The 23,404-nt window shown below is 43.4% G+C and overlaps 1 protein-coding gene across 4 annotated transcripts in view; it reads left to right on the forward strand.

The window, feature by feature from the left end:
- Positions 1–2,428, forward strand: part of AKAP1 (A-kinase anchoring protein 1) — a 163,383-nt gene extending 160,955 nt beyond the window's left edge. For all 4 annotated transcript variants that reach the window (XM_030222232.1, XM_030222231.1, XM_030222234.1 and 1 more), the window contains one exon: positions 152–2,428. In XM_030222232.1, coding sequence (XP_030078092.1) covers positions 152–214 — 63 coding nt within the window. In that variant the 3' untranslated portion in view covers positions 215–2,428. The remainder of the gene's footprint in view (positions 1–151) is intronic.
- Positions 2,429–23,404: the final 20,976 nt, after the last annotated feature.

Here is a 23,404-nt window from a genome sequence, read left to right on the forward strand (position 1 = left end):
AAAATTCGAGGTGTGTAGCATTTATATTGTACTAATTAAGAACTTTTGTAGTTGGTACCTTTGAAGACTCACAGGGAAAAAGCCTTGTTTTTAGATGTTAAAATTGGTTTAGCTACAATGTTGATTTCATGTGCAAATATTTCTTTTCCAGGTGGTGTCAATAAACCGAGCTCTGGTGGAACGAGGGTTTGCTCAGTGGATAGACAGCTACTAGTCACTTTCTGTTCCAGGCAGCCATTTTCTAAAACTGAATCTCTATTGCACTCTGGTAAAAATTAGGCTTGGCACGAGTGGAAAGTGGATTTTTTTTTTAAGTGTATCTGAAAAACATTTGTGTCCACTGAAAGGCACTGTCCTATATCTGCCACATCTGCATCCATTTTAGTACATACCTCATCCCTATCAAACGCTGGGAATATGTTTTTAAAAAGCCATAAGATATAGCTTTAAAAATATAATTGTTTGATCCCCAGGGTCTAAAGGAATGGAAAAGTGGATTTCTGACAAATGAACATATTGCATCAAAACACCTAAAATTCTTTACTTGTATTTAAAATGCTCAGTGGTTATTCTTTTTGCTTGAATTGACCTGAGGTAGCAAACCAATATAGGAAGAGCTGATTAGAATATAAATACATGCAACTGGTTTCTGTAAAAGCTTGCATTTGTAATATTGATGTGTACAAACAGCACTTTGCTTGTTCTTTTATGCACATAGAAAGTTGAGTACATTGCTATTATGGCACTGTGACAGAGTTGTCCATTTTTTACTTCTTCCGCCTATGAAGAGTAAATTTCAAGTCTGAAGGCGCTGAATTCCGAAGGAATAACCACTTTACTGTAACATATATCTATTGGCAGAAGCCTTAGATGCAAAGCCTATTTGTAATTTGATTATTTTATATTCATGCAAGACTGTGTGTAAATATAACAAATAATCACTGTAATATTTTGTGTAAGGAAACAATGGAGGAATTCCAAAGGGAAAGTCAATATTGTTCACACCAAGTGTCCATCTTTATGTAGAAGTGGTTTGAAGTTAGCTGATTGCTAAACTGCAGACTACATCACAGGTTTGGTGCTTTGCTGTATAGAGTTGCAAGAATTTCCTCCCCATTTAAATTTGTGGTATGGTATGAATTGTGATCCAAAAATTCTTTGCTACTTTTCTGTACAGATTGTAAAAAAGAAAAAAATAACAAAATAATTAATATTTCAGTGGTGTTTTTGATTAAATTAAAAAAAAATTGGTTTTGCTCTTTTTACATTTTGGTATCAGATTTTTAAAGCGTTCAGGTAATTTAATATATAGTGGATTACCATTGTATACATGTCCCTGGGACTTTGAAAAAGTGTTTTGTTAATGCAGTTCTTCTTAGCTTCCTGTTTGGGGCAAAGCAGACTGTGAAATTGGTTTGGGTTTATAAGCAATAAACTAGTACAGGTAACATTTGAAGCTAGATGAGGATAATGGCAGATGATTTGGGTGCTTAAAGTTAGTGTTCTGTGCTACAGTGATTTTTTTTGCACATAATTATGTGCATACAAAAATTGGGATACTAATCTGAAATGTGCCTGTAGTGTAATTGGCTGTAGATCTAGAGAATGAATTGTACTGGCCATGTTAAGAAACTTGATGGTAATAAAATACAATTGTGGAAGCATTTACATAGTTGTTATGCTATACATGAACAATTAAACCTTAAATGTAAGGGATGCTTTTGCATAGACCAGAGTGAGGTCAATTTGGAGGCACTGATTTCACAGTGAGTGTATGTTCAGTTTCCAGGAGTCACCACGTTTTTTTTAGCGAATGGGATTCATAGCCGTAAAAGGAGGCATATGTTCCTAGTTCTTATAACCTACATACAAGAGAAAATAATGACTGGGAAGATGTGCAACATAGTAAATGTAGTGAAGTCATTGTGCTCTCTTGCAGTCTTATATTAAATCTGTGTTCCTTATGAGGTTTTTTAGCATCTCCAATTAAACTGTCATTAAACACCACTGAAGCCTTAGCTGGCCAGCTCAGGGTTAACTTGCATGAATATAACATCTCCGTTGTGAGCAGAGGATAGTCTCCTCTTGGCTTTTTTGACTGAAATTGAGAACCATCACAATACATGGGGCAGGGTGGGTAGAGAGGGGAGATGTTTGACAGCCTGCCACCTAACCCCATTTGAGATGTGAATATATTACCATCACAGCTAAAGCAGGAGGATTAAATTTGTGTGTGAAAAAAATAAAGCATTGTCATGTATTTTCATCAGAACGTCTCCATTAAAAGTCCCTTAATTTTGGTTTCTAGTTAAAATAATCATGGATGGATTGATCATTGGTGGCAGTTTATAACATTTTGACCAGCAGATTCCATATAAAGAAAAGCAATAGAAATCAAACATAATAAAACATGGAAAAGAAAATAAGATGATACCTTTTTTATTGGACATAACTTAATACATTTCTTGATTAGCTTTCGAAGGTTGCCCTTCTTCGTCAGATCGGAAATAAGCAAATGTGCTAGCTGACAGTGTATATAAGTGAAAGCAACTACCACCTAACACCCTTCTGGTCACGATGGATGTAGAATCACTATACAGCAACATTCCACATGCGGATGGCATAGCTGCATGTGGAAGACTCCTAAAAAAAAATCCACACTGGACCATCAATACTCACCAGAAACTATTACAAAATTAATCAAATTCATTTTAAATCACAACTACTTCCGCTTTAACAATGATATCTATCTGCAAATAATGGGCACTGCGATGGGCACCAGGACAGCACCCCAATATGCCAACCTTTTTATGGCTGAGCTGGAAGAGACATTTCTGAATACACACCAGACCAAACCTCTAAAATACTACCGGTACATCGATGACATTTTTATGATTTGGACGGAGGGTGAAGAAACTCTGAAACAATTTTATTCTGCCTTCAATACATACCATCCTACAATCAGATTCAAAATTGACTACTCCCCAGAAAAAATCAATTTTTTGGACACCACGGTCTCAATCAGTGATGGCTGTATACAAACATCTATATACAAGAAACCCACAGACAGATGCAGCTACCTCCACAACTCCAGCTTCCATCCTTCACATACAAAAAGATCCATCATTTACAGCCAAGCCACAAGATACCACCGTATCTGCTCTGACCCAGGGGACAGAGACAGACACCTTAAAAGCCTGAGTGCACCCTTCAAACAGGCTACAACCCCAAAATAATCTCCAAGAATATTGCCTCCTCCCTCAAAACACCCAGGGAGAATCTGCTACAGTACAAGGAGAAAAAATCCACAGACAGAATGCCCCTTGTAGTGACATACAATCCAGAGCTGGAAAAACTGAGGAAAATCATAAGAGATCTACAACCTATACTCCAGGAGGATGAATTACTGAAAGAGAGATTCCCATCCCCACCAGTACTGGCCTTCCGACAACCACCCAACTTAAAACACAAGCTAATCAGAAGTAAACTTCCATCACAGACTGAAAAGGAACAGAAGGGCACACTTCCCTGTAATTTATCCAGTTACAAACTATGCCAAAATATTTCACAGGACCCCACAGTTACCCACAAAGGAAAGATATTCAACATAAAGGGATCTTTCACTTGCTCATCTTCCAATGTGGTATATATTATTCAGTGTAAAAAAATGTAACGAAGGATGCTATATTGGAGAAACAGGCCAGATGCTTAAGACAAGATTCAATTTACATAGACATCACATGAACAATACTGGTGCCAGTAGGGTTCCCACGCCTGTTGGTCAACATTTTACAGGACCAGGACACTGTACCAGTGACTTCACAGTGAGAATCCTGAAAGGTAACTTTAAAACCATACAAGAACGTAAGACCTTTGAAGTCAGAATGATTGAATATTTTAACACCCAACAGAATGGACTTAACAAGGATCTGGGGTTCCTAGCCCATTATAAACCATAAAGCTGTATTTCTCTGTTGATCACCCCACCCCTCAATTATCCACACCCATTCTGTTAGAATATCAATGATATGCTTTGATATCCCCATGCATACCTCCGACCCACCCCCATCCTCCCACCCTGTCAGACTGTTATAGTAATGCTTGAATGTTTTCACTTATATACACTGTCAGCTAGCACATTTGCTTATTTCCGATCTGATGAAGAAGGGCAACCTTTGAAAGCTAATCAAGAAATGTATTAAGTTATGTCCAATAAAAAAGGTATCATCTTATTTTCTTTTCCATGTTTTATTTTGTTTGATTTCTATTGATAACCTTAAGAGTGGACTAACACGGCTACCACACTCCTCTACATATAAAGAAAAAAAATATTTTGTGACACATTTAAATCCCACATAACAGTCCCACATAACAGTTTCTGCATGCCACGCTATATTTTTATAGGAGGTCCTGCACCTGCTGTACTGATTTTTGAAATCATCTGAATAGATAGTTAATTCTTAAATTATATTCATCACAAGTATCCCTTATAGATTGAATTCATCAATCTGTCCTCTATATAACATCTGTCACACAAGATCCTTTACTACACCTAAAGATATACACCCAAATTCTATATGTGACACCCAAATTTATGTGCGCGCCTGAGATCCACATGCAAATTATTTAAGGATCCTTTTACAAAGTTGTGGCAAAAGGGTGCCTGCGCTGGCTTTGGCACATGTTTTTGACACGCACCAAGGCCCCCTTTTACCATAGCGAGTAAAAGACAGGGTTTGTTAAAAAAAAAAAAAAAAAATTTTTAAGGAATTGATGTACAGCAAGTAAAGCACTTGCCACACACCCATATCAGGTGGGAGCACTGATGCCCACCCATTGAGGTGGCGGTAAGGACTCCCATGCTACCCCAGCGGTAACCAAGCAGAGCGCGGCACTGCCTGATTTCCGCCGGGTACACACTGGTGCTGTAGTACCAGAAATGGTGCATGCTGGGGGTGGGAACTACTGCTGGGCTGCCGCGGTAGCCCGGCGGTACTTCTCTTTTAGCAAGCAGTAAACCTGCATTGGGCTTACCGCAGTTTTGTGAAAGGGCCCCTTAATTAGCTCAATGGCATCAATAATTGGGTTCTAACAACCAGTTATTGATAATTGATACTCTGTATTTGCCTTTGATCTGGCTGCAAGTGATTATATAAGGCAGTGCACCTAACTCCCATAGTGCTTATCTCAAAAGGAGATTATGGTCATGTGCGTCAGGACTCCCATAGTGCATATCTGAAAAGAGGATTATGGGTGTGTCAGGGTCGTTCTGAAAACTTGGTAAGTGTGCCTAACTTGGCACCAGCATTTTCAGCAGGTGAAAATCTGGTGCCCAAAGTTAGGTGCAAGATCTGCGCCTAAGCACTACTCTATAAAGGGCCCATGCCCATTACAGTAGTGCCCATTTTTTTTTTTTTTTTTTAATTGCCACTTATAGTATCCAGCCCTTAGTGTTTAGAGCTTAATTATAATACTTATGGTCTGAAATTCTTATAATTTAAAGAAATAATGTATCTCTTCTTGATGTGAGAAACATGAAGTGTGCCAAACAGAGCAAACAAATTATATAGACCTTTTGTACAAGGCAATTTTATATATATATATATATATATATATATATATATAATTCCTTAAAAGTGGATAATTCAGAATTAACTTCTGCTGCTTTGAGTTGCAAAAGTAGACAAGGTGAAAAGATTCATGGTAAGGTGGTATTTTTAACTCTAGTTTTTGCTCACTTGGCAGTTCTTAGCAAAATAAAATACAATATAAGGCCTTTAGACTTGGAATAATACTGTATGGCAGGGCTTTTTTTGTGCTAGTACAAGTGTACCGGCACTTTTTTTGTTTTTCACCAGACAGGATAGGCACCCTTGCCCAATAAGCAACAGCGAGGGGGGGGGGGGGAGGAGGAGTAGCAGGTGTGTGACCGTAGAGCTCAGGCGCACACTGTGGGCTCTTCCTTCTGATGATCCTCCTGTTCTGGTCAGGGGACCAGTAGGTCCCACAGTGCATGCCCGAGCACTGCGGCCCCGACCTGCTTCTCTTTGCTTTGGCTCTGCTGCTGCTCGTCGGGGGAAGCTGCAGCAACTGTGGGGTAAAGACAGGAGATGCTGAATGGAAGGGGGGGAGAAATGAGCAGTAGCAGGCAGACGCTGGGACACTGGATGGAAAAGTGGGTAGAAGGATGCTGGATGGAAAAAGAAAGAGGGGAGACGCTGGCTGGAAGTTTGGAGGAGAGAGAGGGCAAATACTGGATGGAAATGGATTGGATAGGGGGAAAATGCTGGATGGAAGTAGGTAGGGCAAACTGTAGGCAGACAGTCAAAAGTGAAGATTGGATAGTAAGAGAGAATTAAACTTGGACAGAGGCAGAAAATATATTTGATTAAAGCTGCAAGGAAAAAGAGATGAGAAAAATGACAAATTGGCAGGAAATCTTGGCAACAGAGTTAAGACGAGGCAAGTAGAAACCAGAGACTGGGACCAGGAAATTACATCAGAAGGCAGGAGCTGGCAGAGGGAAGGCCCCAGGGCAGGTCTATGGAGTTCCTCGTGGCTGCAAGTGCAAGGTAGACATGGTGGGGTAGGGGGAGGAAAACAAAATGCTAATGCCAGATCTGCGGTGCTGGTTCTGCAGGAGGGAGGGGACTGGAGCTGAAGGGGACAGAGGCGGTGGATCCACAGGAGGAGAGTACTGGAGCTAAAGGAAGGGACAGGTGCTGAAGCCCCATGTGGGGGACTGGAGCCAAAGGGAAGAGAGAGAGGTACTGGAGCCCCATGGGGGGGGGGGGGTGCTGAAGCCGAAGAGAAGGGAGAGATATGCTAGAGCCAAAGGGAAGAGGGAGAGATGCTGGAGTCCCATGGAGGGTAACTAGAATCGAGGAATGGAGAGAGGTGGGGGTTGGAGCTGAAGGGAAGGGAGAGGGTGCTGGAGCCCCATGGGGGAGGGCTGGAGCCAAAGGGAAGGGAGAGAGGTGCTGGAGTCCCATGAGGGGGACTAGAGGGAGGGAAAGGAAAGAGACACATTGGTGTGAGGGAAGAAGAGAGGGGAGAAATTGGACACAGGGAGGTATACAGAAACTGAGGGGAGATGATGGGCATGGAGAGAAGCATAGGAACAGGAACACAAAGGGGAGATGCTGCATGAGGATGGTATATGGACACAAAAGGGAAGATGCTAGACATGGGGAAGAATAGGAACACAAGGGAGATGCTGGATTTGGGGGGGGCATAGGGACACAGGGATACATAGAGTGGCGATGATAAATGCGGGGAGATGGACACGGGAGATGCTGGATGGTGAAATATAAGGGACACAGAGAAGGGAGATGCTGAACATGGGGGAAGATAGGTACACAGAAGATGGGTGTTGAGCATGGAGAAAGAAGAAATGTCAAATGAGCAGGAGACCCTGGCGAGTGAGTTAAGAGAATACAGAAAAAAAAAATCAGGGCCTGGGGACCAACATGATTTGAAGTGGAGTAAAAGTAGAATCAAAAAATTGTCTTCTATTTTGTGATTAGAATATGTCATATTTGAAATGTGTCCTGCAAGAGCTGGCGGTAGACATGGCTGGGGCCCAGGGCTGAAATTTGGGAAGGGACCCCAAAGCCCACTACTAAGCTGTGTTGTCTTTAGCTTCCAGCAGGCGTAGGGCTATCTAGCTAGGGGGCAGCTGCCCTAGTTGCACTCCCCTAACACCATCCCTGGCATGTGTGATCTTTTATATTTTGCATATCTTTCTTTAGTGTGACTTCTCGTAGTTTTGGTTTAATTATCATTTTTTGGTCAGCTATTATGTATTTGGCATTTGTGTTCTGTGTGTGTGACCGAAGTATTCTTTTAGCATGAATTTTCTATGTAACATTCTGTAGTAATTTGGCTTGTTCAGTTTTCCCAATAGTGGAGGGGATATTTGTGAGGGGAGACAAGGATTTTGTTGATCCTTGTTCTGTATTTGTGATTTATAAAACATGTTATACTTTAATAAAATGACTTGACTATAAAATCATAACTGTTCAAGGCTTGTGAGGATGGGATCAGACAGCTCGCGGGAACAGGGACAAACTGTCCCCATATCATTCTCTAACCCTGGTACCTTTTTTTCCCTACAAAAAAAAGCTCTGCTTTAAGGTATTACATTATAAATTAGGTTGCTAATCTACAACTTATTAGGACAGATCTTTCCCTTGCAGAATCATCTTTTGATCATAGCATTCAGTACAGCTCTGATTTACTTAGACATTATTTGTAGATAACAGGTGTACTCATCAACTTATTATTTTTAAATTGAACCCTGTCTCGGGCAGTAGGCATCTGTACAGTGCTAAAAGCCCAGTGTTGTTGCTGCTATGTGGTTTTGTAATTTTAAAAAAACTGATTTAAAAGTACAAGAAAAATAACAGCCAAGAAATAGCAATATAATTTAAAAAAAACAGCCAAGTCAGAAATGTCCTGTAGTGTCTGTTCAATATATTGTTGTCTCAGGTACGTTTTAAAATGTAAGTTTTTCTAAACAATTATTACATACTATCCTTTTTAAAAGATACTGGCTTTTCTTCCTCAAGCTGACCCCTGGAATCTGCTGGATCCTACCTGTGTTGACAGCACATATTTAGGGGTAAGACTCAGAGGGGTCGAGTCATTCACAACATCTTTTCTGAGCTTTACTTAGTAGAATCCAACAGGTCTGTAGTTATATTTATGCTCTAGTATTTTGCCATCACCAAACTGGATGATGAGGTAACACACCCAAAGGTTCTAAGTGGTTCTGATTCAAACTGGTATTACCCACCAGCGAAGCCTTAGTTAACCAATCCAGTTGCCCAGTTCGTGATTTTACATGCATAATGTATAGTGATGTCATCTTAAGTTTGATTCTGAACTGTTTGGGGATTTGTTTGCTACATTTCGTTTTCTTCACAAAATTATTTTTTGGGGGCAGGTAAAGTATTTGTTACAGAAAATATCTATAAAGGTGTACTGGGCCATAGACTGTTCTTAATACTGCAATAAATGTTTTCATTTTATACTAAAGTTGTGATTGCAGCGTCTTAATTTATAGATATTTTTCAGACAGCACCAACTAACATACATTCTCTAAATTGCTTATGGTGCAGGCTTTGACTTTCTTTCCAAGTCTATAGTTGTAAAATTGTGAGATTTTTGTGAAGAAAAGAAAATGATGCATGGAAGCTTCCCTGAGATTTTCCTCTGACAAGTATGCAATCATTTTCCCTTTATTTTTTTGAACTTTATATTTTCATTTTTCCAAACACCAAGTTACATCCAAGCCATGCCCAATTATACACACAAAATGTTAGCCTGGCATCATTTTCCTTTTTATTCCTTCCCCCAGCTGCCATCTTTATACAGAAAAGTCCAAAATCTGGATTTGAGAAATCCAGACCACCTGAGAATCCGGATTACAAGAGCTGCACACTTTCTCCTTCCCTCTTGCATGGTCTGGTGTCTGTCTCACCACTCCTGGGTCCTGCCTGTGGTGCACTCATTCCATCGTGTAGCCCCCCAGTGTAGTTTTCATAAGTAAGAAATTCTGTGCTGCAACGCCAGCAGCAGCAGCCTTACTCACAGGGTGCCTCTGGCCTGCACAGGGCCTTTCCCTCTGACCCGTGCTGCCCTTCTGAAAACAAAAAGTTGCATCAGAAGGAGGGGGGGGGGGTGGAGATGTCAGAGGGGAAAGGCTGGGTGCAGCTGGAGGCAGCCTGTAAGTAAGTCTGTTGTTGTTGCTGCAACATGAAAGACTTACTTATGTCTGAAAAAGTACACTGGGGGTGGGGAATGAGAGCCATGGGCTGGGAGGGGAGGGAGAGATGCCAGACTGCAGGGGTAGGGTGTAGCCACAAGGGGAGGGCCTTAGGGACCTGGATCCCTACTTTGGACTCAGACCCCTGGGCAGTCTCCTTTGAGCTCTGGCATTTTCTTAATCTGTAGAGACGGATGGGGGTGATGCTGGATGGGGAAGAGATGTGCAGAGCGAGAGAGACACTGGATGACATATCCTGTATTTGTTAATGAATAAATCCACAAAATTTCCCTATTCAGCTCTTCTTTATTGTTCCTTAAATTTGAATTTTAAAAGTACTGCCTGAGAATCCAGAAAACTAATTCCTGAGTAGTCCAGATTTTTGAACTTGTACTGTAGTCTGTATATAGTTGGTGCTTAATAAAGACTGTGGGGCCAATACAAACCCGGATATTAAATGTTTGGGCTGTTTCCGGTGACCGGCATTGAATATCTGGTTTATTTCTGGCCGGTTGGAAGATAAGCCAGCTATGTTGATATTCAAACTTAGCCGGTTATCATCTAACTGGTAAAGATATCCCACCTATTCACGCTGCCAAATGTAGCTGCTAAAGTGGGGCTGAAAATTGGCAGATTGCTGGTTATGAGTTTATCTTGTTGGGCAGACTGGATGGACCGTACAGATCTTTATCTGTCATCATCTACTATGTAACTATGTAGTCCCCTCCTTGTTCCCTCCCTGTCAGGTCACATAGCACAATCCTTATACTCTTCTTGTAACTTCTACTCAATCACATTCCCCTTTCATCCTTTGAAGCTTTCTCTGTTTTCCAAACAGCTCCCAGACCTGTCAGAATCTTTCTATGTTATGCTGGTGAATAGCTGAAAATTATTCATTGTTAAATACCAGGGACAATGAATCTTCTTGTTTAGTATTTCATATGATTTCTTTTTTTGGACATCATAGTTTATAAGCACAATGACTGATTTGCCACTAGCATTTTTTGTAAACCTACAGATAAAAACAAAACTATTATATTTTGACAGTTTTGATGATAGGCAGCTAAAGAAAAACTTTTGTTGGCCAGGTTTTGGGGTTTTTTTTGCATTTACATTTCTAATGTTCAACTATTCAGGACTATAAAGAGGGCCATAGGTATGAAATTTAGGTTTGAAGTGAAAAAAAATATCCAACATAATTCATAGAAGATGCATGTAAGAGAGCACTTAAATCTGATAGCAGATTTGTTTAATAACATGTCTGTAACATTTTGTGCACAGGTTTTCAGCCTCGCCTCTGTGTGTGATATAGCCTATGTTCACAATAAAGAAAGACAGCAAATTTGTTTGCACAGTTGCTAGGCATGTTCCTCCCTTGCTGTGCACAGCTTAGAAGGAGCACTGCTTTGAGCCCCTTATTGGACAGGCAAGTCTGGTTCCCTTTCCTTCAGGAATCGTCCATAAGGAGACTGGCCAGACTGGACAATTATCAAATGGCAATTAAAAAGGCATAGGTGCTGTTGCATCCCAGCATCTCTCCTTATCCCTCGCAGCCGAGATATTGAGAGGGTAATCACAGGTATCCCAAATCTGACTGATGGCATATCAGCCTTCCAAGTGAGACTCCACTAGGTGCTAATATTTTAAATAGAAGAAGTCTTCTATGTGGAATGGGCAGCAAGGTCTTGGATCCTTTTTCTTGTCTCACTTAAAAGCTGTTTGACCACCTATGTAACTGGTTTAAAGGCAAACTCTATTGCAGTTCAATTTAATGCAATTCATACTTGGCACAATGTAGAAGGGAAACAGACTTTAGTAGTTTACCATGAGGGTCTTGCTTCTATTAAGCCTTCTCATCAAGCCATCTGTTGTGTTTTGGGATCTCAACATTATTCTAATCCAGGAGATGAAAGTTTTCTTTTGAGCCACTCAGTTCATGTAGGCTAAAATACCTGATTTGAAGTATTTTGTTTTTGGTGGTGGTCACTTGTGGCATGCAGAGTTAATGAGCTTCAGGCCTCAGAGGCTGATCCACCCTATATCAAGTTTGTTTTATTTATCTTTTTTGTTTTTTTAACAATTTGTTCTGCACTTTCATCCAAAGTCCCTTCCTAAGGTGGTATCTGATTTCTGCCTTAATTATCTTGCCATCATTCTCCTGTAACCCATTTGGCCACAATACAGAACATAACTTATATGCCTTGCATTGCAGGTAAGCCTTAGCCTTCTATTTAGAGCAGATTAAAGCCTTTAGAAAGTCCACCCATTTTTGCATCTTTTGAGCCTAATAAACTTGGGACTTCCATTGCCAAGTGAACACTGTCTAGTTGGCTAGCAGAATGTATCTTCTTTGTTTGTGACCAAACTGGCCTGACTAGAAGGTCATATCAAGACTCATCCAGGCTGTGGCTGTCTGTTGACCTCTATGAAGGAGATTTGTAAGGCTGCAACACAGACTACAGTTCATACACAGTCTTATTGCAGTTGGGAAAGGGTTCCTGTTATGACATTTTGGTGGGTCTACCCTCCAGAATCTGTTTGAGATTTACTTGGAATCTAATTCACAGGACCCCCCACCCACCCAGTTCCAAAAATTTTATATATATATATATATAATTTATTTATTTTTTTCATTTTCAGGATGCCTGTTTCTAAGGCAAGCCCTTAGTTTTTCTTCATTTTGGGTGAAAGGCAACCTGTAGCTAGAGCATCCCCAATATGGGGACTGCATGTTCTCTGAAAAAAAACAAGTTACTTATCTGAAGCAAGTATACTCCATGGAACAGCAGGATACAAGTCCTCATGTACCCATTAATACTCCTGTAGAAATTGTGTTCTCTAAGCTTAATATGAACTGAGGAGGTCACATGTGCCAACATGAAGCGCAATTGTAGAACCTTTTTTTCTGCACTGACTGTGTTGGATGATACCACACAGAAGTGAGGACTTAACATCCTAATGGAGTGTATCTGCTATTTATTTATTTTATTTGTTACATTTGTATCCCACATTTTCCCACCTATTTGCAGGCTCAATGTGGCTAACATAGTGCCAGAGATGCGATTGCAGACTCCGGTGTAGACAAATACAGAGTGATGTAGGGATAAGATAAAGTTCATGTGGTATTGCCACTTGAGATAAGGTAAAGTTCATGTGGGTAAGTAATTCAGTTTTATCTGTCATATGCTTTATTTCTATGTGTAGCTGCTACCTTGTGTCTAGGTAGGAGTAGGCCTAGTTAGGTATTATTAAGTTTGATAGTACTCATGAGGTAACGGGCTATGGCCTAAATACAGAATGGATATATAGAAGAGGGGTTTGTGGGTTATATCTAATCACCAAAACCTTTCCAAATATCTCTGTAACTTGGTCATACATTTCATGCAAGTTGTGTGAATAGAAAGACCAACAAGCAAGTTGTAGGTGCGATCTTATTGGACTAAAGGGTCAAACAAGTTGTAAGTGATACATTATTTTTACATTTCCACTTGAACTAACCCTCCCCTAATGATCTAGTATCTATCCCCAGCCCCTGTAATCTAGCATTTTCCCTTCCTCAACTTCAAGTGCAGCCTCTCTCTCTCTCCTTCCACCCCCCCCCATACAGTCCAGTATGTCATCATTTGCCTGCCCACCCACCCCTTGCACAATCTGGCATCATTCTCTCCCTTCTCCACACCCTGTGTGCTGCAGTCATCTAAACTTCCAGCCACATCAGCAATCGAAGCAGCCTTATGGCCCTGGAAGTCTTGCCATGTCTTCCTATTTATTTATTTATTATTACATTTATATCCCACATTTTCCCACTGATTGCAGGCTCAAAGTGGCTTACATAAATCTGTGCAATAAAAAGCAATTATATAAATTGAGAATAAGGTAGGAAGTAACTATTAAACAGCAATAGTCAAGAGATAATAACAGGTAATTAGTGCCCTTGGATCTTATTAATGGTAAATGTTAATTCAAATTAAGTTGAACCTGGAGAATAAGTCACATGGGTGGGATGCAGCAGCCTGAAGGCTTCTGGGGGTTTGGAGGACTGCAGTGCAGAGGTGGCAAGGAGAGACAGTTGCTATACTTGCAGGGGGGGGGGAAGAAATGCTAGATGGTTGGGGGGAAGGGAAGATATGCCAGCTTGTAGGGGGGAGAAGGAAAAGATGGGAAGGGGGTGAGTTGATGTAAAAGAGCAAGAGACGGGAAGGGGATTGGGAAAGATACAGGACCCATACAAGGATAAAGAGGGGGAGGAGAGATGCTGTACCATGGGGTGGGGGCAGGGAAGAGATGCTGGTCCCTGGGGTTGGATGCTGGAGAAAGAGGAGAGAAGCTGAATACAGGGAGGCATGAGGACACAGAGGCAAGATGCTGGAGAAGACAGAAGGGAATGGTGGTGGACATGGAGCGAGAAGAAATATCAAATGGACAGGAGACTGGAAAGGGCAGAAGATGGATGTGACTAGGGGTGGGGAGAGAAGGGAAAGGAGCAGAAGATGACTGTGACAGTGACTGAGTGTTGGGAAGAAGTGCAGGAAATTGTGAGAGATGGAGTGGAAATTTTGAGGGGATATGAATGGGGTTATGTTGATGGCTGAGGGAATGGGTGAGGGTGTAGAATTGGGGGGGGGGGGGTGCTAAAAGGTTGAGTCATAGTCTGACCTGGAAGAATGGAGAGAGGATTAGAGACTTTGAAAAGGGATGGGGGTACTGGGGAGGGAGATGAGAGGAAGGGGATGAAGAGGTTGAGTGAGGGCAGAAATGTGGTAAAAAGATAGTGAAAGAGGCAGTTGGAGATTGAGTAGATGGTAAGAGAAGAATGGCCTGAGGGCAAAAGGAGAGACAGATGGAGCTTGGACTGACGAGAAGCAATGGGAGAGTAGGTGTGGACTGAAAGGGTGAGTAGATGGTAGAAATTGAATACTAGGGAGTGGGGGGGAGGATGGGAGACTGGGAAAGGAAAGAAACAGGACAATGGGACGGGATTAGAAGTGAAAAAGGGAAAAAATGTTCATGGATAGAGGGAAGGGAGGAGATGGTGCTCATTGAGGGAAGGGAGGAGATTATAAAAATTATAGGGCTGCACAATTAACACACGCATGACTGTCATTGGAAGGAGCGTGACTGAGATCAGATTATGCGAGGGCATCTCCTGCCATCACTTGAAGCTGCCAACTCCACTCAGAACCGCTAGTGCTACCAACTCCACTCAGAGCTGCTAGTGAACTCCCCCCCCCCCCCCCCCCTCACAACTTTGAAGAGAGAAAATGGCAACAGACTGATAAAGTTTTGCTGAATGGTGACTTTTGTTTCAAGGATGTGACAAACTGCAAATACTGTGGCAAGGATTTCAAATACCATCAAACCCTCACTACGGTAACCTACCACCTTATTAAAAGTAAATGTTCTTTTATTCACTCATCAGAAGCTTTGGTTCCTGGAGCTTCAGGTTCATCTACTAAAATTGACAATTTCTTAAGAAAATGAACTGTTCTAAGTAAAGCGAAAGCTGATGCAGTGACCAACACTTTGATATAGTGGATCTCTATGGACCTCCGACCGGTTAATGTGGCAACAGCTTCAGGGCTGCAGAGACTTCTCCAGGTGGCCACTTATGGCTCTACCTATGTGTTGCCATCACAAACTGCCATTAAGTGAAAGTTATCTGAACTTTATGATCATAAAAAGCAGGAGAAAATTATGCACTTATCAAAAGCTACATGTGTATCTATAACTGCAGGTTACGGGACTTCTGTTGGGATTGAGAGCTGTCTTGGAGCAACTGTTCATTTCATCAATGAAAGCTGGTATCTTCAGTCGATGGCTCTTGGAATTTTTAATTTTAAAGAAAGACATAACTGAACATGTGGCTGACCATGTCTAATAATGTACTTGAATGGCATTTCGGGATACAAATTCTACTTTTGGGACTGACAATGCTAGAAATATGATTAAAACAGCTTCATTTCTGCCATATGAGCACATTCTTTATATGGTGCATGTATTGCAGCTCTGTGTAAATGCTGCTATACAAGATGCTGGAACTGATGTGGCTCTTGGCAAATGTCAAAAGATAGTATGTCACTTCAAACACAGTTCTGCCAACACTTCTGAGTTTCATAAACATCGAATAAAAGAATTGCCTGAAGAACAGCTGATCCAAGTTTTGCCAACAAAATGGGACAGTACCTTTGACATGCTGGAATGGCTGCTGAACACAAGGAGCCAGTAATGTCAACTTTGGCAGAGTATAAAAACTCATCTCCCCTCAACAAAGGCAGAATAGGAGAAAATTGAAAAACTTTGTAAAGTTCTCGAACCATGCAAATGCCAGAGGGGATGCTGGAGCATCAGAAAGGTAAGGTCCCGGCGGAAAAAAAAAAGGAGAGAGACTTGTCTAAGTGCTCATTTAACTCCTGTTAAAAATTAACGCGAGTTAGATATGTGTTATGTACAGCCCTATTAAAAATATTAAATATTTTTCTTTTCTACCTTTACTCTCTTGGTGGAGAGAAATATGTATTCTTTTCAGTTCTGCCTACAATTTGTCATTTGATGCATGAATTTACCATGTCTGATGATGATTCTGCATACATAATTCACTTTAAGGAGAAATTTTGTGCAGAACTTAGCAGCTGCAAACAAAGTTTCAATGCTAGGTTTTTGTCCATAGCATTTGCTTTGGATGTGCAGTTCAAGAAGTCTACAGAATGTGAAGATACTTGGCTTTCCATCAAACAGTTGCTTGCCTCAGAAACTTCAAGCCCTAGACCTTTACTTCCATCTCCCAAGAAACAACCGCAGAAGAAAACGAAATTCAATCTTCCACCTAGCTCTGACGATAATGAGGAACAATCTTTAGGTGAGTTGGAACTTGCAGAGCTCATGTCAACTGAAGAAGTTCATGTTTTAGACTGGCGGAGAAGACGCTGCACCAAGTACCCAGCTCTCTCAAAATTAGAAAGACGACATCTTTTGTACTCCACCAACCACAGTTCCATGTGAATGTTTGTTTTCAAAAGCAGGATTTATTATTGACCAACGTATATCGTCCCTGCTCCCTGAGAGTGCTAATCAACTGCTTTGTCTAAATAACTGGCTTAATGGATAATTCATTTGTGTAGTCTATATTGGTAATTCTATAGCTTGGTGCCTCAATTTAGGTGCCCCTCTTTGGCAACCCCCCTCTCTCTGAGTGTTCTTTCTCTCTGCTCCTCATGACCCTCGGTCTTGACCACTGCAGTGCAAGCACGCCACATGTCACCCAGCCCCAAGCCTCTCTCTGTAACAGGAAGTTTTGTGGAGGAGTTATTCTAGTTGTTAGGGTACTTTTTTACTTTATTTGAATTTCTAGACCGCGTGTATCAAAATTAGTTCTAAGCAGTTTACAAATATTCAATATTAGATCATGAAAAAGCTGAGACAATCCCTCAGGAATTACAGCAGGTAACCGGGGTGGAACCAGGCTGCTGGTGCTAACTTAAGGAGGTGGAGCAGCTTTTAAACTAGAATGGGGGGGGGGGGGGGAGCCGACAGTCACCCAGGAACGCATGGTTCAGTGTGGAGTATCCTTGAAGGATACTATTGAAACAGGACATTTAGAGAATCCCAGTAGAGAGGAAACCTAAGCCAGGTGTGCTTAATGAGAGAGCAGGATAATGGATGCACATTATCAACTTCTAAGCAGCTTGTAGACCCAAGGAAAAAACACAATTCGAAGTGCCTGTATATAAATGCTAGAAGCCTAAAAAATAAGAGTATATAGCACTAAATGAGGTAGATATAATAGGCATCTCATAGACTTGGTAGAAAGAGGACATCAATGGGACACTGTGTTAACAGAGTACAAATTGTATCACAATGATTGAAAGGATGAAATTGGAGGGGGGGTTGCGCTATATGTTAAACGGAATTGAGTCAAATAAAATAAAATATTCTACTACTACTACTTAACATTTCTAGAGCGCTACTAGGGTTACGCATGAAACAGACAGCAGCATGGGAATCATTATGGATAGAAATTCCATGTGTGAAGGGAAGGAGTATTCTCGTAGGGCTGTACTACCATCCGCCGGGACAGAACAGACAGATGAAGAAATGTTTACAGAAATTAGGAAACTAGCAAACTGGGCAACACTGTAATAATGGGTGATTTCAATTACCTCAATATTGACTGGATAAATGTTACATCAGGGAGTGCCAGGGAGATGAAATTTCTAGATGTAATAAACGACTGCTTCTTGGAGCAAGTGCTCCAGGAACGGATAGGGGGAGCCATTTTTGTTCTGGTCCTTGATGGCATGCAGGGCATGTGCAAGTGGTAACAGTGTTGGATCTCCTGGGAAACAGTGATCATAACATAATCAAGTTTGAGCTACTATCTGGGATGCACCGACAAAGGAAATCTACTGTAGCTGCATTTAATTTTCGAAAGGGTGAGTATAGTAAAATGAGGAAAATGGTTAAAAAGAAGCTAAGAGGATAAGCTTAGATAATGAGCGGAGTAGAGCGGACAGATGTGAAGCGTTTGTTTACACTTTCAAACAACAACAAAACCAGGGAACACAAGATGAAGCTAGAATATGGTAGATTTAAAATAAATAAGTGTTTTTCTTTACTCAGCGTGTAGTTGGACTCTGGAACTTGTTGCCAGAGAATGTAGTGACAGCAGCTGGCCTTACGGAATTTAAAGGGGGTTTGGACAGATTCCTGAGGGGAAAGTCCATTGAACATTATTAAATTTTTTTTTTTTTTTTTGGGGGGGGGGGGGGGGGGGATTGCCGGGTTCTTGAAGCCTGGATTGGCCGCTGTGGGAGACAGGATGATGGGCTTGATGGACCCTTGGTCTTTTCCCAGTATGGCGGTGCTTATGTACTTATGTAGGATTGGTTGCAAAGGTTAGGATGCTAAATCAGGCATGAACGTTACTCAAAAATACCATCTTGGAAGCCCAGACCAAATGCATTCCACCTATTTGCAAAGGTGGAAAGAAGAGTAAACAGCCAGCATGGTTAAAAGATGAAGTGAAAGAGGCTATTCATAGCCAAAAGATTGTCCTTCAAAGAATGGGAAAAAGGACACAAATAAAATAAGCAAGGTAATTACTGGCAAAGTCAGATGCAAAGCATTAATAAAGAAGGCTAAAAGAGAATATGAACAGAAACTTGCCATACAGACTAAAACTCACAGTAACAACTTTTTCATTTTGCTTCACTTCTTTGACGGCATGAGTAAACATGTGGATAAAGGTGAGCCGGTTGATGTAGTGTAAGTCATGGGATAAGGAGGCAATGTTCTGGTGTGGATTAGGAATTGGTTATTAGACAAAAAACAGAGGGTAGGGTTAAATGGTCATTTCTCTCAATGGAGGAGGGTGAACAGTGGAGTGCCGCAGGGATCAGTACTGGGACTGGTGCTATCTATATTTCTCAGAGGACAAGCAGACTGTTTGTTCTCACATGTGGGATGGCGGCCCAGGAACGGAGATTTTTCCAGTAAAAATCCACAAAGCTTTGTGACAGCCTCCAGAGCACGGGATGGACGCACTGCGCATGCGCGGCCATCTTCCCGCCCGTTTCCGTTCCTGCCTCGGTTTTTCTTTTTCCATGGTGGAGAGTGGCTACGTGTTGGTCTCTCTCCCTTAGGCCCAAGGAAAGACTTAGGCATCCTTCGTGTGGTTCTTTAGCGCTTTCTTTTCGTTTTATGTTGCCTTTTTGTCTTTTCTTTTTTCCAGTTACGTTTCCTTTTGCTTCCGTTGCGGCCTTCTTGGGCTGCACGTCCATGGTACTCCTTTTTGTGCCCTTGGTCGGCACCATCGAGCCTTTTGATTTCGCCGCCATGATTTTTCCGCTGATGTCATCGAAGCCTCTCAGCGGCTTCAAGAAGTGTGCTCGGTGCCAGTGGTTGATCTCCGGCACTGACCCGCACTCCTGGTGCATCCAGTGCCTTGGGCCCAACCATTGCCCAGACGCTTGCAAGTTGTGTCTGAGTTTGAAAAAATGGACACAGGCGTCGAGAAGAGCTCCTCGGGACCGTCTTTTCGGAGCTCCGACTGATTCCTCGGCGTCGACATCGGCACCGGGGATGGCATCAACATCGGGAGCGCAGGTAATGGCTGTCCGTATGTCACCACTGGCTGGGAGTAGCGAGCCGTTGAGTGCATCTCCACCTGTCTCGAAGGCTTCTGCTGTGCAGGCCCCCGAACCCGAGGAGGCGTGTGGATTCCACATCTTCCTCGTTGGTACCAAGGAGTACTAGTGATGTGCTTCGAGCGAAGGTGAAGAAGCATCGGCACCAGTCTCCTTCGAGGCACGGTACCGGGAGCTCTGGGGTGTCGAAGGATTCAGCACCTGGAAAGCGTCGATGCGGGGAGGAGCGCTCACCCTCCATACAGGAGGTGTTGGTGCGTCGATCTTCGGACAGCCCGGTACTGCCTCCCATGCCTCCACAGATTCTGACATCGACTTCTGTACCGGCCCCACAGCCTTCCTCGACAGCGACTCTGGAGGAGAGCATCCGAGCCATTCTTCCAGGCCTTCTGGAAGGGATGCTGTGTCAGTCTGCCTCAGTACCAGGGGTGCTTGCACCCTCGGTACCGTCTATGGAAGCGGCAGCTAGCTCCGTGCCTGTGGTGAGGTCCCCGTTGCCGGTACCGCGTGTGGCATTGGTCTCTTCTGCCACCCAGGTCAACTCCCCGTCGACATTGTTGGAGGGAGCTTTATTGCCGCTGTCATGGGAGTCGACTTCTTGGCATCGCCATGGAGGATGGCATTCCTCGGCGTTGAGACAGGCCCGTTTCGGACTGCAGTTCGAGAACTCTTGTCCAATACCGAGGAGGATGCCTCCTGGGATGAAGGGGAAGATCCCAGGTATTTCTCTTCCAAGGAGTCTTGTGGTCTTCCTTCTGATCCGACTCCTTCACCTGAGAGGATGCTTTCTCCGCCGGAGAGTCTCTCCTTGTCATTTGTCCGGGAAATGTCTGTAGGCATTCCCTTCCCGGTGGTAACCGAGGATGAGCCCAGGTCTGAGATGCTCGAGGTCCTTGACTATCCTTCACCACCTAAGGAGTCATCCACTGTCCCTCTGCATAATGTCCTTAAGGAGACATTGCTGAGGAACTGGATGAAACCATTAACTAATCCCACCATTCCCAAGAAAGCGGAGTCCCAGTATCGAATCTACGGAGAACCTGAGTTGATGAAGTCGCAATTACCTCACAACTCTATGGTTGTGGATTCTGCTCTCAAGAGAGCCAGGAGTACTAGAGATTTCGCCTCAGCGCCCCCGGGGCGAGAAGCTAGGACTCTAGACTCTTTTGGGAGGAAGGTCTATCAGTCCTCTATGCTCGTGTCCAAAATTCAGTCTTACCAGCTCTACACGAGCATCCACATGCGGAACAATGTAAAGCAACTGGCGGACTTGGTGGACAGGCTCCCTCCAGAGCACGCCAGGCCTTTTCAGGAGGTGGTCAGGCAGCTGAAGGCGTGTCATAAATTCCTGTCCAGGGGTGCTTATGACACTTTTGATGTTGCATCCAGATCCGCTGCTCATGGTATAATGATGCGCAGACTCATGGCTGCGTGCCTCTGACCTGGTCAATCGGACCCAGCAGCGGCTTGCGGATGTTCCTTGCCGGGGGGGATAATATTTTTGGCGAGAAGGTCGAGCAGGTGGTAGAGCAGCTCCACAAGCAGGAAACCGCCCTCGTCAAACTCTCCCACTGGGCGCCTTCAGCATCTACCTCCACAGGTAGACGTTTTTTCAGGGGAAGGAGGAATGCTCCCTATGCTTACAATAAGCGTAGGTACAATCCACCTTCCCGACAGCCTTCCCAAGCTCAGCCCCAGCTGACTCGTTCACGTCAACAGCGTGCGCCCAGACAGCCCCTGCAGCTCCCCAACAAAAGCAAGGGACGGGCTTTTGACTGGCTCCAGCTGAGCATAGCCGCCATAAAAGTACCTGTGCCGGGCGATCTGCCGGTCGGGGGGAGGTTAAAAGTTTTTCACCAAAGGTGGCCTCTCATAACCTCCGACTGGTGGGTTCTTCAAATAGTCCGGTTAGGGTACTCCCTCAATTTGATCTCCAGACCTCCAAATTGTCCACCGGGAGCTCAGTGCTTCAGCTTCCAGCACAGGCAGGTACTTGCAGAGGAACTCTCCGCCCTTCTCAGCACCAATGCGGTCGAGCCCGTTCCACAAGGGCAAGAAGGGCTGGGATTCTATTCCAGGTACTTCCTTGTGCAAAAGAAAACGGAGAGGATGCGTCCCATCCTAGACATAAGGGCCCTGAACAAATATTTGGTCCGAAAAAAGTTCAGGATGGTTTCCCTGGGCACCCTTCTTCCCATGATTCAGAAAAACGATTGGCTATGCTCTCTGGACTTGGATGTTTACACTCACATTCAGATACTTCCAGCTCACAGGAAGTATCTTCGATTCCGTCTGGGAACACAGCACTTCAATATTGTGTGCTACCCTTTGGTCTCGCGTCTGCGCCCAGGGTTTTTACAAAATGCCTGGCAGTAGTTGCAGCGTCGCTACGCAGACTGGGAGTGCATGTGTTCCCTTATCTCGACGATTGGCTGGTGACGAACACCTCAGAGGCAGGAGCTCTACAGTCCATTCAGATGACTATTCGACTCTTGGAGCTGCTAAGGTTTGTCATCAATTACCCAAAGTCCCACCTTCTTCCAGTTCAACAACTAGAATTCATAGGAGCTCTGCTGGACTCTGACAGCTTGGGCCTATCTTCCCGAAATGAGGGCACACAACCTTCTGTCTCTCATTTCCATGGCCAGAGCATCTCAGCAGATCACAGTTCGGCAGATGTTGAGACTGCTCGGCCATATGGCCTCCACAGTTCATGTGACACCCATGGCACGCTTTCACATGAGATCTGCTCAGTGGACCCTAGCTTCCCAGTGGTATCAAGCTGCAGGGAATCTGGAGGATGTGATCCAGCTGTCCACCAATTTTCACAATTCCCTTCAGTGGTGGACAATTCGATCCAATTTGACCTTGGGACGTCCCTTCCAAATTCCTCAGCCTCAAAAAGTGCTGACCACGGATGCATCTCTCCTGGGGTGGGGGAGCGCATGTAGATGGGCTCCACACTCAGGGAGCTTGGTCCCTCCAAGAATCAGGTCTTCAGATTAATCTCCTGGAGTTGCGAGCGATCTGGAATGCTCTAAAGGCTTTCAGAGATCGGCTGTCCAATCAAATTATTCAAATTCAGACAGACAACCAGGTTGCCATGTACTACATCAACAAGCAGGGGGGCACCGGATCTCGCCACCTGTGTCGGGAAGCAGTCCAGATGTTGGACCATTGCAAATTTATTTCTATCACCTGAAAGCTCGGCAGGACTGTATGCATAAGATGGCTCGGTGGGAGTTGATGTCTGAGAGAGTGTACACTTGTTCCTGCACCGGCATTGTCAGGGAGATTGTGATCTGTTGGGCTAGCCGCTTCTTGTGTACAAGTTTTCTTATCCATCTTAGGGATCAGGGATGTGCTGGTGTTCTCCTGGGGAGTGTTGGGAGAGGGCTTTCTACGGAAATGTACCTCGGGTGCAGAGCCTACCATGTTTTGTATTGTATTTGGGCTCTGAAGAGTCTGCCTGAATTGACGGTGCCTTATTTTT

This window comes from Microcaecilia unicolor, chromosome 13, assembly GCF_901765095.1.
Source record: "Microcaecilia unicolor chromosome 13, aMicUni1.1, whole genome shotgun sequence".
NCBI lineage: Eukaryota > Metazoa > Chordata > Amphibia > Gymnophiona > Siphonopidae > Microcaecilia > Microcaecilia unicolor.